The 16233-nt window shown below is 46.4% G+C and overlaps 1 protein-coding gene across 1 annotated transcript; it reads right to left on the bottom strand.

The window, feature by feature from the left end:
* Positions 1 to 170: 170 nt before the first annotated feature.
* Positions 171 to 15988, bottom strand: ubap2l (ubiquitin associated protein 2-like). The gene is made up of 29 exons (XM_089023723.1): positions 15832 to 15988; positions 14725 to 14864; positions 14003 to 14080; positions 13790 to 13900; positions 13488 to 13659; positions 13303 to 13404; positions 13189 to 13234; positions 11831 to 11928; positions 11661 to 11720; positions 10858 to 10910; positions 10672 to 10757; positions 10054 to 10234; positions 9786 to 9984; positions 8900 to 9213; positions 8260 to 8405; positions 8035 to 8155; positions 7880 to 7919; positions 7293 to 7500; positions 7137 to 7203; positions 6680 to 6995; positions 6414 to 6502; positions 6280 to 6333; positions 6114 to 6195; positions 5815 to 6035; positions 5632 to 5731; positions 3338 to 3496; positions 2176 to 2243; positions 1890 to 2087; positions 171 to 1798 (listed from the first exon to the last, which is right to left on the bottom strand). Exons 2-29 carry the CDS (start codon positions 14821 to 14823, stop codon positions 1703 to 1705), a joined length of 3564 nt encoding a protein of 1187 aa, XP_088879849.1. The 5' UTR covers positions 14824 to 14864; positions 15832 to 15988; the 3' UTR covers positions 171 to 1702.
* Positions 15989 to 16233: the final 245 nt, after the last annotated feature.

Raw genomic sequence — 16233 nt, 5'->3', positions numbered from 1 at the left:
ACCGTAACGATGGGAGTTCAATCGCAACACGAAGCACTCCAGCATGTTGGTATTTTTTTTAATTACCAACATAATCACAAGAGAGAATTTTTTTGTTAAAAGAGTGAGATTTAAGGCATCCGTTTTTCATTTGAACTTAATTCAGAATTTTGGGAAAAAATGAAACAACATGGATTTCTCAGGACATTCACATCCCCAAAATGATGAAAATGTATTTGTCCAAGTTTATTATTTATATATTTTACAAAAGTTTTAAAAAACGGACCAAAACCCTTTAATATCGGCAAGGAAGCGGAGCGGGAGTAAAGCAAACAAACAGGCACTACAGTACTTTTGTTTCTATGTACAAGACAAGTTTTTCATTTCCATGTTTTTTTTAAAATGCACAGTACAAAAAGAAAAATCACAGACCAAAATAAAAAGTACAATTCTGTCCATCAGTATTGGACGCCATAAGGCACGGGTGTCAAACTCAAGACCCATGGGCCAGATTTGTCCCGCCACATCAATTTAGGTGCTCTGTGAAAGCAGATCAAACATGTCAACTTCCATGTTTTCTAAAACGTTCATCAAAAACTTTCATTCTCACATGTAATAAATAAGAGATATTCTGAGTATTTTCTTGTGACCAAACATGTTGTGATACGGACTCAAACAAGAGTTGGATCAACAGTTATTGACTTTTTGATCAGGTTACAGACACAACGTCCCTCCAAGGAGAAACGGTAACTTAAACATGGCCCGCGACAAAAATGAGTTTGACACCCGTGCTGTCAGGTTTCCTTTCAAATGTGCACAGGAGGGTTGGTGGCGCATGGAGAGGTCTCCCAAAATGAAGACATTACTGTATCACTGAGAGGCAGATTGGGGTGCAGATTGGCCTTGGGAAGAATTCCTTTAATAACACAACATATTCATACGGTAACAGTTACTGTACATGTGTTTTATACACTATGAAAAGTCTGTACTTGGCAAAAAAATAAAAAATAAAGCACAGTCCACAAGCTACCCTTTCGACATGTCCGTGTAAAATACGCAATCACATGATCATCCTCACTCCAAGCCAGATGACTTATATATTTCATATATATATCTCTCTATATATATATATTTCTATATTTAGTAAAAAATAAACTTCACAACTCTACCAAATTCAAAGAATTGTTTCTTCCAACTGAAAAACGACAAAATAGTGGGTTGGCAAAGAACCAAACAGCAATCATGTAAATGAATATTTTGAGCAGGGGGCTGAACAGAAAAGCAGTCCCATCCGCCCCTCCATCGCCACCATCCTACATTACTTCATTGCTATCAATTAGTAAGAAAGAAAAGGAAGGGGGACAACAAGAACACAAAAAGAACCATACGGGGGAACGCTCACTCATTCATTTTAGGAAACAACTTTTCTGTTACGCAAGTAAAAGGGTGCTCAACTTCATACAATTTCCCCAAACACCCAATAAGTCATTTCCCGTTTTTTTTTCTAACCATTTACCCCCTCCCATTTCCATCATGGGATATCCTTGCAAGGGGATGAGAAGGAAGATCAAGGGGACAACTCAGCAGGAGGAAACCTTCACCATGAAGTTGGTTTTACAGGGGATGAGCCCTGACCACTCCCTTCCCTTCCTCGCTCCCGCATTCACAGTTCCTGTGGGCGAGTGAGTTGGTCGGCGGGAGTCCAGGGCTCCCTCAGTGGATGTTAATTGGCCCCCCAGTTGTAGCTGTTGTATGCAGACTTGTTGATCTGAGACTTTTGCTGAATGGACGCCGTTTGATTCCGCTGACCGCTCCCGCTCTGTCAAAAGAAAGGACACACGAGAGAGATGTGAGACTAGAATGGAGAAAAAGAAAATTAAAAAAAAAAAGCAGAAAGCCGAGATTCTCACTTGTGCGTCCTGCTGCATGTGGTGGTGTAAGATTTGGGAGTGCGGCTGCTGGTGCGGCGCTAGGATGTGCATGTAGGGGGCCGGCGCGTAGCCCGCTGCGGCCGGGGCGTTGATGGGCCCGCCGCTGCCCAGCGCCGAAGGGAGGCTGAAAGATGCCGCGGGAGTGCCGGCGTGGAAACCCTGCTTCTCAAATGACTGCTGTGGGAAGAAAGAAAATAACGGCACGTCGAAACGTTGCATGATTCACGCGACGCGGACCCGAAAGAAACAAGAGTCCTGTACTCGCCTGAGTCTTGGAGTAAACTGAGCCAGAAATGTCAGGTACCCCCGTATTGCTCGAGGTCACGGACACGCCTAGAGACGACAAAGACAATCTCAACACGGCAAAACAAGAATACAAAATGGCAACGGACAGAATACTCTCTCACTATTGACAATTTCTCCCTCCCATCAGGTGAAAAGCCTAGATGTCATTCTTGACAGCACACTATCTTTCCACTCACATATAAATAACTTAACCCGGTCTGCGTACTTCCACCTACGCAATATCAATCGTCTTTGCCCGTCTCTCACTCCTCACACCACTGCTATCCTCGTTCATCGTTTTGTTACCTCCCGGATTGACTATTGCAATTCACTTCTCTATGGTGTCCTTCAGAAAGTTCTCCACAAACTTCAACTCGACCAGAATTCTTCAGCTCGGAATCACCTCATCCTTTCACCACATCACCCCCCATCCTCAAAGAGCTCCACTGGCTCCCGATCAAATATAGAATCAACTTTAAAATTCTTCGTTATACATTTAAAGCTAGCCATAACCTCGCCCCCCATACCTATCTGACGTTCTTCAAATTTCTATTCCCTCTCGTTCCCTCAGATCCTCTTCCTCCCTCCACCTCTGTGTGCCCCCCCCCTGCCCGTCTCAGCACGATGGGGGACAGAACCTTCAGCTGCTCTGCCCCCAAACTTTGGAACTCACTTCCTCCCAACATTCGTAACATCGATTCTCTTCCCACCTTCAAGTCCCATCTCAAAAGCCACCTCTTTAAAATTGCATTTTCTGTGTCGTTCTCTCTCTTGTTTCTATTTATAATTGTATTTTATTTATTGCATTCTATTTGTGATTGTATTTTATTTATTATAGTACCTATGCTTGAGAGCTTTGAAAGGCGCTTAAAATGTAATGTATTACAATTATGATTATTATGCTGATTATTATGATTATTAACAAACGGCTGCACAGGTGTGCCGTGTAGCAGCACGCCACTGCCAGCAGACGTTTCAAGGTTCGACTGTCGTGTGGCGTTTACTACTGTGTTTGGGTTTTGCTGTGGCACACTGACTCCCTGTAATCGCCACAGGACCAGTTCGTGTATGGCTTAGAAAATGCAACTTGAAAAAAGGCGGTCGGGCGGGGTCTGCTTTTTTTACTTGCTGCCGGCACTCACCGACTCCTGGCCCGCTGACAGAGTTGGCAGGTTTGTTTTGGGCGGCGACGGCGGCAGCCGCAGCAGCGGCAGCTGCAGCAGCGGCGGCAGCCACGGCGTTGCCGTATCCGCCCTTACAGAAATCCCCACTCCCTGAAGCCTGGCCCACATCCTCATAGCCTGCAAGAGTCGGGACACACAGCCGCAGCCCACAGCGTTAGACGCACCGGGCGGGAAATCCAGCCTGCCTCACGTAACACTTTCAAACTCTCCTTTCAAAGTGTTATGTGAGAGGGGTGGTGGTAGGGTTGTGTCTTTTACAAGGGGCCAAAGTAAGATGGCATATTGGCAGGAAGCAGCAAAAGCAGACGGAAAATAAAATGGGTTATCCAGTTCAGGGTGTCCCTTGTCTACTGCCCGAGCATAGATAGCAATGGCTCCAGCGCGCCCAGTGTGAGGCGAAGCGGATGAGAAAATGGATGGAAAACTACTCAAAATGATCAAAGTCCATCATCTCTGCAAGATGACATGAAGGTAGCTGGTGTGAAAGAAGAGGATGCGCGAAACGGGGTTAGATGGTGGCCAGCGATTGGCTGTGAAGACCACTGAAGGAAAAAGCCCAAAGGAAAAGAAGCCATTTTAATCATTTCAAAGTACAGTGATACCTTGGCTTACAAACTTAATTGGTTCCCAGAGTGTGTAAGGGGAAAAGTGCGTATCCCAAAAATTAATTTGCCATAGGAAACCATTAAAATGAGAATAATCCGTTCCCAGGTCCCCATAAAACATAATTTTCTACTTTCTAATTTTCTAAGCCTTAAAAAATGTACCTTATTTTATGTATAATAAATGTGCAATTGGATTGTAATTAAAGAAATAAACTGTACTGTATAATATATATTTTATTTAACTTTGTGATGGTCGTTGATGGCTTGATGGAATGGAGTGGCCGGTTTCATCAGCATTAAACACTTGATGAGGAACGTAACCTTCTTTCACCATCTTGAGGAATGATCCCTTGTAGGTGCTTTCTCTGTGATAATTGTATCGAGTTCCTCACCAATTGTGTTCTGTTTAGCTGGGTTGATAGCTTTTTGAATCAAGTGTACAGATGGCTTGTGCAGGTTGTTTGAGCCTGATTGATGGAATATTTTAACCTTGCAGTCTCCACTCTGCCTTTGAACTATCAAAGTTGTAACTTTCTCACTGTTGTCTGCCTGGTTCTTTAATGTTTAAACCACACCCCCTCACTGCTGCGTTCTTGACCAATCACGAGGCTTTAACCGCAGACTGGTGGCAGGGAATAGAGGACAAAAAAAGTCAGCAGCCATTTTCTTTTTGGAGAACAGCTGCACTCTCGCTCTGTAAACCCCACACCCCCTCACTGCTGCGTTCTTGACCAATCACGTGGCTTTAACCGAAGACTAAACCCATACAGACCTGGTAGAGCGGGTCCGGTATGACAATAAATGTGCTATGGTATTATAATTAAAGAAATAAACTGTACAGCATAATAAAGTCGTTTTATTTAACTTTGTGATGGTCGTTGATGGCTTGATGATTTCATCAGCATTAAACACTTGATGAGGAACGTAGCCTTCTTTTTTCACCATCTTGAAGAATGATCCTTTTAGGTGCTTTCTCTGTGATAATTTTACCTAGTTCCTCATCAATTGTGTTCTGTTTTGCTGGGTTGATAGCTTATTGCATCAGGTGTACATATGGCTTGTGCGGTTTATTTGTGGAGCCTGATTGATGGGATATTTTAACCTTGCAGTCTACACTCTGCCTTTGAACTATCAAAGTTGAAACGAGCCCAAATTTCACAGTTTTTTATCCATTTGCTCATTCTCTCTCTGTCGTCTGCCTGTTTAAGGTTTAACGGCCTCACTCTCTCTGTCTCTCTCTGTCCGTAACCCCCACCTCGTCACTGCTGCGTTCTTGACCAACGACGTGGCTTTAACCAAAGACTTGGGGTGGGGAATAGAGGACAAAAACAGTCGGCTGCCATTTTGTTGTTAGAAGAACGGGCTCGTTCGCGAACGACACATCACTCATTGAAGCAGCTCAGTGTATGAAAAAAAGGTAAAATTTTCATACATTTAACGTTTGTAAACCGAAAAGTTCGTCAGCCAAGGGGTTCATAAACCGAAGTATCACTGTAGATGGATGACAACTTTCACAAGGTCCGTTTGGGAGAGGAGCTTTTAAAACATTCCGTTCCAGTTGATGCAAAGAATCAAGCGCTTCAGTGAAATATATTCGTTGTCAATTTCAAAAATTGTCAAAACGTGAACCTCATCGCATGGGCTCACCGGTGCCGTATCCATGGGAACCATAGCCGGTGGCTTGTTGGAAGGGTGTGGCCGACGCGGCGACATTCACGCCGTGCTGTTTTGAAGAGGTAGGAGCCACCTGGAAGGGAGGCCAAAACGGAATCCCTCGCTGTCATCCCGACAAGAGGAGGAGGTTTGCCGCATTTGTTTGCAATTCCTCACCGGGAACACCGCCGGGCCGTACTGGAAGGTGTTGGGCAGGCCCGGCATGCCGGTGTAGTAGGGCAGGCTGGTGTAGCTGTAACCAGGCGGGAGCGCCGGGTTGAGAAAGGGCTGCTGGGCGGAGTGGTGCGTCTGCGTCTGGTTCTGCTGCGGATTCTGCGCCAGGGTGGTGGCGGGGGCCGGCGAGGACGCGTCGCCGCGACCGAACTTGGATAGGTCGCCTTGATGGACGAGCACCACACAAAAGAAAGCCTTTCAATCGTCAAGTTCATACGAATGTCTTCGGATGGGGTTCTCACCAGAGTAGGGGTTGTTTGTCAAGCTGGCCTCTCTGCCGGTCAGTGCTGTTGTTGGAGTCGCAAAGGGAATGCTGTAATAATCCTGCAAAGACAGACAAAAGGGAGCACAATGAATCTGACGACGCAGGGAGATCAACGTTTGGATTGGGAAACATTTCCAATTTACCAAAGGTATTCTTGTCTGCAGCATCTGCAGGTCATCGTAGCCGTACACCTGAGTCTGACACCGACGTGTTTTGGTTATTGCACAACACGCACACGTTGCAATGCGCTCATACGCACACGTGGAATAGCACTCACTGGATAGGGATGCAGTAGTCCCGGGGCCATGATGTAGGGATTGGGTATCAGTGGAGGGACACCCGGGGGCAAATTTGGAGGCGCTTTCCCTAGATTGGACAGCGACACACACAAGTGATAAACTGTATTGCCTCTTTTTTTTTTTTTTTTTTTTGGGGGGGGGGGGGGGGGGTAGTTGGCGCATGTGTAAAAAGTTGCCGTAGCCTCCTATCACCAGAAAAAAAAGAGTAGTACAACATGTCAAGATGTGCCGCTGTATGCCAAACCTGAGGGTGCTGCAGGGCTGCGCGATGACAAAGAAGTCACCAAGGAAGGAGCGGCGGAGGCCACCCCAGAAATGGACACGGCGGCGGGGGATGCGGCCACGCCCTGCACACCCACGGAACCCACGTTGATAGCCATGGGCATGTTGCTGACAGAGCCCAGGACAGATGGGGCGGACACCGGAGGCCCCAGAGACACCGGCGCACCGATGGCGGAGGAGGCGGAAGCGGGGGGGGCCGACGGCGACGCCACGACTGAGACGGAAGGGAAGGAGGAGGAGGGAGAAGAAGAATGGAGGCTGGAGTCGCCGTCGGGGTGCTGTGGAGGAAAGAGACGCTGATGACTTGATGACATCATGACTCATTAGTATGCTGATCTGTGAGTGTTAGTCTATGTTTATGATCTGCAACAGATGACGATCAATCAAATATGGCCTTTTGTGTAAAATCTGGCATTTACCAGCAAGATAGAGTTGGATGTTCGACCCGAAGACGGAGCAAGGCTGTTCTGCTGTGACGAGAGGACACTGGAACGAGACAATCCAGTTTCACCACGTCTGCGATCCAATTTACGACGGGGGCGACGCAGAGGAGGGGGGGCAATTGGCGTAGCCACCTGTTGTGCTGGGGAGGCGACACGGTACTCGGCGGAATCTCGCAAGCCTGCCCCAGGGCGCCGAGCGGCGCCTGATTGGATGTTGTCAGCAGGGAGGCGGGACCAGAGCCGCCATCCGTCAGGGGGACCATGCTGGCAACCGCCGGCGGGACCGAAGCCGCCGTCGTGTCCGAGGTGGGCTTGACCGCAACTGCAGAACCCGCTGCAGCTACAGGTGGAAAGAAAGGAGTACAGAAATCAATAAAAGGAACACCATTTGTGAGAAAATGAAGAATTGAAATACAATACATTGAGGTATATAGCGCTTTAACAACTGCTGAAGCTAAAGCGCTAAACATGGATAGCTATCGTAAACAATAAATAAAGCAGTCACAAAGTTAAATAAATGTCCGATACTTGTGAATTTGTTGAGTTTTTCTTTGATCAAAATCCACAAATTTCCTTCATAACATTCTGCGGATGGGAGCAAATATAACGAAAACAGTAAACAATAAATCAAGTCAAGAATGAAACCCAACTGGAAAAACAGTACTTCTCCTATGTGGCAGCCAAATATGGTGCATATCATGAGGAATAAAGACACTTGCCTTCCGCAGATTGCGCCGCTTGGATTGAACCGAAGCCGTTCTGGAAAAGCAACAATCAGGGTGAGCAGATTGGTTTCTATGGCAACGGGATGCAAGGAAGTCTATCTGGATGCTGGGAAAATACAACATCCGTCCTATGTGTTCCGAGGCCTTACCTTGGTCTGCATGTCCTTCTGAGGCGAGGACGAGACGGAGGGGGGGTAACGCCGCGTCTGAGATGCTCTTTGCTCGTACACGTCCATCTGGCTGGAGTTGGAAAGAGCCGCAGTCGACTCGCTGCAGATCGACAACTCGCGTTAACTCATCTCAGTTGACGCAACGCAAGGAGGCGCCGCTTTCTCACCACCTGAAAGACCTCCTCGCCGTTGCGACATACCAACCTGCTGGGAACGGAGTAGGGGCTGTTGGAGGAGGCCGATTCGTACTCGGCCAGCGTCGGCTCAGAGCCGAACTCCAGCGCTCCGAACTGGAGGTTGAGCCCGGAGATGTCCGTCGAGCCGGGCATTTCCACCGCCATTGCCGGAATCTGAACAAAGATGAATAGTACTACAATCTGCAATGGGGTCAACCTGAGGTGACCAGACACAGCCTGTTAAACTGTCATCCTCGGGTAAGAAATCTAGCCTTGGGCGGAATTTAGGACTTGGTGAAATTGAAATCCTTCACTGGAAGAACTCATCAGCCAGGTTACAAATCTATCGCTTCATTAAAATGTCTACGTTCTGTTGGTTTATGGATGTTGGTGCTTGTACCAATGGATGACTTCGAGGGGTGTCCATGGAACATCCAGGGGTAAATGGTATTCAAATCAAGAAGGCTGTGTTTTAGTCATGTATCACGTAAATTTCCAAATAATAAATAGGCATCAGTCGAGAGCAAACATCTCTGACAGCGTTGAACAAATTTCCAAAAGTGGGGTGGTTTGGTCTGATAGTAAAATTGGTATTTCATCGTAAACATTGAAGACCCCCGAAGAAACGGAGTCCATTTTGAAACATGTACCAAGCATCATAGTATTACCTTTGTTGCAATGGAGGTTCTCTTCTTCTGCGGTCTGAGTTTGTGCTGTTGCAGAGGCAGCGGACTGGAGCCTTGAGCGTCCGAGGAACTCGGGGAAACTCGTTGACCCAACGATGCGGTGGACGCCATTTTGGGAAGGGAGGAGGCGGGCGGCGGGATGGCGTGTGGCGAGGACGTCGTTTGCAGTGGCGCGGCGGAAGCAGGCAGGAAAACCTCCAACATGGACGACGTGGTGGCACTGGCGGCGGCGGCCTGGAATGGCGGACGCTTCGAGAAGGCCGCATGGATGGCCGACTCTGGCTGAGTCTTCATTTCTGCACGGAAAAATAACAACACGTGTGAATTCCAACAGTGAACATTGCACCCAAAAGTGGAAACGGTTAACCAACAAAGTCAACGTAGAGACAGTGATACCGCTTGGTTTACGAACTTTTCAGTTTATGAATGTTACATTTATGACAATTTTACCTTGGCATACGAACTATTTTTTTGGGATACACATTTTTTGGACTCGTATCAACTTTGATAGTTCAAAGGCAGAGTGTAGACTGCAAGGTTAAAACGACCATCACAAAGGTAAATAAAACGACTTTGTTATACAGTACAATTTATTTATTTAATTTTATGTATTACACATAAAATAAGTTGTATTTTGGGTAGTTTTAAGTCTTAGAAAATTAGAAAGTAGAAAATTATGTTTTATGGGGACCTGGGAACGGATTATTCTCATCTTTATAGTTTCCTATGGGAAATTAATTTTTGGGATACACACTTTTCGCCTTACACACTCTGTCTGGGAACCAATAAAGTTTGTAAGTCATGGTATCACTGTACGTAAAATATTCCAAAACTATTCCAATCTACGAGACATCGTGCGTCAGCTCACCGTACTGCGCCCGTGAGTTGGCGCCGTTGTCCCAGGAAGGGGAGTTGGCATTGGGCACGGCGCTTTGGGAATGCTGCGCCGCCAGCTGAGCCAGCGCCTGGGCGGTTTTATACTGCTCGAGGAACTGGGAGCCGGTGGTCCCGCTGGTACCGCCTTTCGGGTCCGCCACCTCCCCAAAACTTTTGTTCAGCATGCTGACCTGCCGTCACAACAGCGCATCCGTCGTCACCCGCGGCCGCAGAATGATTCGCTCCTTCTCGCCACTCACCATGCTGTGCTGGGCGTAAGGGGGTGCAGAGGTGCTTTGGGAGACGGGGGGGCCTTGCTTGGAGTTGCTGAAAACCAACGACTGGGCCAAGGAGGGGGGCTGGGCCACCTCCGCGGGTTGGGGTTCCGTTTCAGACGAGGACGACGGGGGGGTCTTGCCCAAGAGCACCGCCAGGTCAATCCTCCACAGGAGAGGAAATTGGAACGTTACCACGTCAAGTGTGTCAAACTTTGCTTGCTAGACATTGTTTACTCTTGAGGGCCATTATCAATTTGGGGAAGTGCGCAGAAAATGAATAAATAACTACTTTTCAGATTTGAGGTGAAGAATGACTCTTATTATGGTTTACATAGGACAATTTCAAATTTTGGTTCGGACTTTAGCTTCATGGAATTTCACTATTTGCTTTCGTGGGCCGAAGAAAAATGAGGTAGCAGGCCAGATTTGGCCCCCGGGCCTTGACTTGGACACCTGTGCCTTATACTGTCAATGAGCACAAGTCAATTTGGCCATGCCAAGTGAAATAAGAACTTTTCTTCCCTTGAGACAGAAATCTTCACGATTCTGTCCCCAGAACATCTGTTCAAGAGGGCAGGGGGGAGGTTCCAGTGGTCCCACCTTTGTCCTTTGGTGATGGTGACATTCTCCTGCGGTGGTGGAATGGTCGCCACGCTGGAAGCGGTGAATATCTTGGTCTCTGACAACTGCGAGGTATGAAAATAAAAGGTTATTTATGGGTCGGGGGGGGGCCACAATTATCGAGTTCCTTGGAAAGATTTTTTTTTAAAAAAGCAAAGTACGCACATCCTCATTCCAGTCCTCAGTGCCCCATTCTTCCGTAGGCGTCCTCCAGGCAGCTGAGGGCGGGGGCAGAAATGTCTCATCACCACAAGGGACCGGTAACAAAATGTCTGTCAATCAAACTCGCTCACGACGGCGCAAATTTTGAGCCAACTGTCAGAGATGTTCGATCGGACACTGTGGACGAAGGCTTGGACCCAGAAAAATTGTCCTTACTGCCGGCAGGAGACGCAGCCATTCATGACAGAAGCCTGAATTCTGCAGCCCTCTGCCACGCCATTTATTGAGAGTATATGCAAATTTAATTGATACATTCGTAAAACATAGTTTTCTTGATTAGAATACCATGCCCCTGGGCGGTATAAGCGCGAACAGCTGTAAGCAATAAAACATTGTCTCTTCCGTGAACCGATACATTTGTAACCTGGCTCTTCCTGTAAAGGAGTTTCAAGTCGTAAATTGCTTCGGTGATAAAGGAGTTTCCAAAGTCCTAACTTCTATCCAAGACCAGATCTCCTAGATGAAGATGACAGTTTAACTTGCTGTGTCTGTTGACCTCAGATTGACCCCAGGTTGTCTGTGCTTACATTGTGTATTCGAGTCACACATGTTGACTAAGCATATAACAGCATGAAACTTTTAAATATGATAACTTCTTATTCTGTCTAATCTCTATCACCAACTGATCTCCGTTAGGCAACATTGAAGTTGCTGTAAATCAATCTCTCAATGCTTTGGATTTTCAATGACCGCGGAAGCATCCGGAACGAAAAGCCGTACACGGAATTGTGCATTAAAGAGTTTACCGGGGACGGTGTCAAACTTGGGCGGGTAATTCATTTCGTCTCCTGGAGAATATTCCAATCCTGGAAAGAAAAAGAAGAATTTGGAATTTAAATCACATGACTGGCATCCCTGTGTCAAGATCCATCAAATTCAGAAAAATATAAAAGGCGTGTTTTCTCAATGTACTCACGAGTTCCTTCTTCTGTCTCTGTGTTGTTCCAGGTGCTTCCCCCGCTGTAGTTTTCATCTGTCTGACTCGCTTCGGTGTAGTCTGCAGGATTGAAGGTTCTGGGAGAGAAAAAAAAAAATCAACAATATCATCCAATTGAAGAACGGATGTCACCCGCAAAATTGGCGCCCGTCATCGGTCGGGTGCTGGAGATTAAATTTAATCTGGTCACACATCTTTTAATGCTTCTCTGCGGTTTTATAGTTTAACACGTCAAGTGAATACAGTGATACCTTGGTTTACAAAGCTGTAGCTCAAACCACACGGTGGAAGGGTGCATTGCTGGCTGGCGGACTAGTTTTTGTCACCCTCTTTCTTTGAGTGCAGACGTGGTTTGTTATCGAGTGGCGTACTTTTGCTATTATGGGAGCAAAAAAGACCCCACCACAGGCTCGTGTTAAGCCGAAGAGGACACAAAAGAAAATGATGGTCTAGCAGAAGGAGATCATCGAAAAAAAAACACCAACGAGGTGTGCGTTTGTGTGACTTAGCATCCAAGTACCATTACGCTAAATCGACCATTGCTACCATCCATTGACAACTACCATCACAAAGGTAAATAAAACAACTTTATTATACAGTACAGTTTATTTCTTTAATTACAATCCAGTAGCACATTTATTATACATAAAATAATGTATATTTTGTGTAATTTTAAGGCTTATTTAGTAGAAAATTATGTTTTATGGGAACATGGATGAATGGATTATTCTCATTTATATCTCTCATTAATGGTTTCTTCTGGGAAATAAATGTTTGGCAAACGAACTCTTGACCTTACACACACTTTCTGGGCACCAATTAAGTTTGTAAATGAGGTATCACTGTATTTAGTTATGATAGCCGCGCAGTTCACATTTTGGACTAATAAGAAGAAATGATACAAAATAACGGCCGCGTTTTGCAAGCCGCTGCTTGCTGAAGACGAATTTCTTGTCAGCGTGAAGTAGATTACAGATATATTTTGTGGCACTGTCAATTTCTATGTGGAACAAAAAAAACATACCCCTAATAAGGTTAATAAGTCTAAAATAAAAGAGGACTTTTTGTATTGATTGTTTTGGGAGGTGTGTGTTACCGTTAACTGCCCAAAAAAAAAACAGTGGTCTCGTTTTAGTTTTGAAATGAGAAACCGCCAAGAGAAGCGGGCATACACCGTTTGGTTGCGCAAACTGAACCGCGTCCACCTCTGCAGCGGATTAACGCTAAACAATAGATCTAGGGTACTCGTCTCTAGTGACCATGACAACAGTGGAACATAAACGCCCCACCCGCCCCCCTTCTGGTTGTCTAAGAACATTCGGGTGTTCTGTTCTTACCCCATGCCCTGCGCCGAGAACCGGCCTCCTCGTCGCCCCGACGCTCCTGCGGAAGCCAACGTCAAACTTTTGAGTTCGTCCGCGCGAAACGCGATTGGAGTCACGACAACTCACCGAGCGTTCCTCTTCCTCGTCCACGCCCCCTGCGGCCTCGCTCGGCGCCGCGACCCATCACCGCCGCCTTGGCTCCGTCCAAGCCGTTCTCTTGACCGCGAACTGGGGCCAAAGAGGAGAGAATCAGACGATAAGGAACAACGGGTCCCAAATAAAAGCGTTGACGCGTGAACGTTGGGGCGTACACTCTCGCCCTCGGATGGCGCCGCGTCCTCTGCGAGGAGCTCCCCCTCGCCGACGGAGGGCGTCCTTCTCCACTTTGTCCCTGTTTTCTTTGCCTTCCTCTCCCATCTCCAGCTGGTTGGGCTCCTTCTGGCATGACATACCTTTCTTCTTGCCCACCATCTCCCACGAGTCCTGACATTTGACGGGTGTGAGATCCCACAAAATGAACACAAACAGCAGGATATACCAAATGAAAGTAAAAACCAGGCCATATAAAAAGAAACGCTGTTAAAAGAATATAAATTCATACAAAAAGACTCACAGTATCTGGGCTGCCCTCCAGTAGCACGTTGATGGCTCTGTTGACGTCACCGTTGCAGTCGTGCAAAGCGATCATAGACTCATCTTGGTCCTTGCCTGTGATGTCAATCAGCTAGAAAACCAAACCACCGTTTCATTCTCCCCCATCAATGACAAAAGGGGCAAATTGATAAAACCAGGAAGCAACTACCGAAAACAAAAAATGGCTTCTCACCTGTTTGACCTTCTCTTCAAAGTCTGCATCGTTGTGGTCTGAAATCATCTGCGCAAGTCGGATCTGCTCTGCGGTGGCCTGTTGCCAGAGGACACAAGCACATTCATCACGTTATGCTTCGGATGAACAACAACAATCTTTGAGAGAAAGAAAAAAACAACAACAGTATTCCGTCTCATGAAAATAACCAAACCTCACAAAGATGAAAATTACCAAAGCGGAAAACAAAGAGAACACATACCAGGTAGCGTGAAATGGGCGACAAATAAAATTTTGAAGTTGACTTCCTCCTTCTATTCAATGCCACTATCATTTACAAACAACAGTCGCACATAAAAATAGCCTGCATGTGTCAGCTTTTATGGCCAAGGAGATCCAGAGTCTGACACTAATGTGGAAAGATGGAAAACTATTGGTTCAAGTTTGTCCTTCAGGTTTTACTTTATGCCATTCAAACTGAACAGCAATGTACAATAATAACAGCATAAGTCCAGCTTTGACACGCCATGTGATACTTCTGAAGCCAGAACATTTATTGGTCCTGTATATATAGAATCTATAGCCATGAAAAATGTGGGAAAATGCGAATTTACAGGCGGCCTGAAAGCAAAGTTCATTCACATCATCACTTGAGAACGGAAGTTTTTCCGTAATTCGTGACGTGTATTTTTCCACTTCTGGGTGGTGACAACATTTTTTTTACTTGAACAACGAGGTCTTACCTGAGGCCTTTGCTTGTGCTGTGTCTGACCCTGCGTCTGGCCTTGCTGGGTCTGTTCCCAGCTGCCCCGGGCCCGGTTTCCTCCCATGGATGTCATCATTTACAGTATATACAAACAAAGTTATTTACAGAGAATCACACCTGAGGAAATCGATTGAGAGACAGAAAGAGATACATCTGAGTGACCTCAACACACACTTACAGGAACACAACACAAAGGCAATGCAAGAGGTGTGAGACACAAGAGATCAGGCTCCAACGTACAACGTAGCAAGTGCGCAACGACTTGTTTACAAGTCAAAACATCACTTTCAAAAATAAAAGTCACATCACTGTGTGAAGTCGCAGCCATGATCACAATCGAAAACCTTTAGCGAACACACTTTGGGGGTAGGACAGCTGAGATAACCAGGGGGCAATCGCATTTGTCCCTTTTTTGTTGCGCTGCCAACCTCGTTATCGAAAACGACTGCTTAATCTCGCACTGGTTACGTAAAAAGCTCGACTTGAACTGACACACAACAAACAAGCAAACAGGAACGCGGGCAAACCCGCCTGAAGCCGAGGCCTGTTCACCTTATCAACCAAATCAATATATCTATGGAGATAAAGAACGATAAAATGTGGAATCAATGGGGGATGGGGTCTGAAGCATTAAGCATTGAAGGCTTGCAGGGCTTCCGCCTCGAGCAGCTACACCTCATGGCGACGAGGCTAACTTTTAGCACGGGGCTATCGTTAGCTCGCGAGTGTATTCATTTCACGAAGAAATCATTGCTAAACATATCAATCATATTTACGCGAAAGCTACTTACAGAACTACACGAATTCGATTCATTAAGTCTCCGTGTTAATTTTGACCGACCTCTGAAAAACGTAATTTCCCCACCAGTTGGATGCTAACGAGTTAGCCACGCTAGGTTAACAAACTAACTGGACGTGGCTAAAGGCTAACTAGTTAGCCTCGCAGCGATATAAAGACCGCACTGACACAATGTTGCCTTTGCGTGGAGGGATGAAACAGCATCAAAGGGGTTTAAAGACGAGGCATACGTTTGCCGTCCCACTCACCCCTCCCAAAATTCACAACAAACGCCATCGTACTGACCAGGAACCCGGCTCCAGACTGGACAAGATACCGGTCGACAAGTAGTGTACTTTCACGACCGTGGCACACGCTATATTTTGGACACGACAAGCTCAATCGTCCTCTCCCCACTTCCCCACGGGGGAAGAAAATACACGCGAAAGTTGCCCCCTCCCCGTTATAACACATTACAACAACATAGTCTACCTGTTTCTCTTCCACCCTGACACCACGGAGAGCTGTGTCATGTGGTCTACCGCTGCACACCAAAGTGCTTGGAGGAAAGTGGACCACCAAACATGTGATAACAAATTAATAAAGCTTTATTTTGGGGATATGTTTTTGTCACCCCTGGTCGTTGATAGGCCATAGCGACCGATGCGCATCAAAGATAACATGTGCCGGCGAATGCCGGTGAGTGTT

This window comes from Hippocampus bargibanti, linkage group LG20 (assembly GCF_051943395.1).
Source record: "Hippocampus bargibanti isolate YZ-2025 linkage group LG20, ASM5194339v1, whole genome shotgun sequence".
Taxonomy (NCBI): Eukaryota; Metazoa; Chordata; class Actinopteri; order Syngnathiformes; family Syngnathidae; genus Hippocampus; species Hippocampus bargibanti.
Note: the sequence above shows the minus strand (reverse complement) of the source record. Positions and strands in the feature narration are given on the sequence as shown.

Excerpts from the sequence above, each read along its gene's own strand:
- ubap2l (XM_089023723.1), bottom strand. The coding sequence starts at position 14,823 with ATGATGACATCCATGGGAGGAAACCGGGCCCGGGGCAGCTGGGAACAG. Across the intron at positions 13,405-13,487 it reads CGCCATCCGAGGGCGAGAGT|TTCGCGGTCAAGAGAACGGC; the intron begins GTACGCCCCAAC and ends CTTTGGCCCCAG. Across the intron at positions 8,156-8,259 it reads CCCTACTCCGTTCCCAGCAG|CGAGTCGACTGCGGCTCTTT; the intron begins GTTGGTATGTCG and ends GTCGATCTGCAG.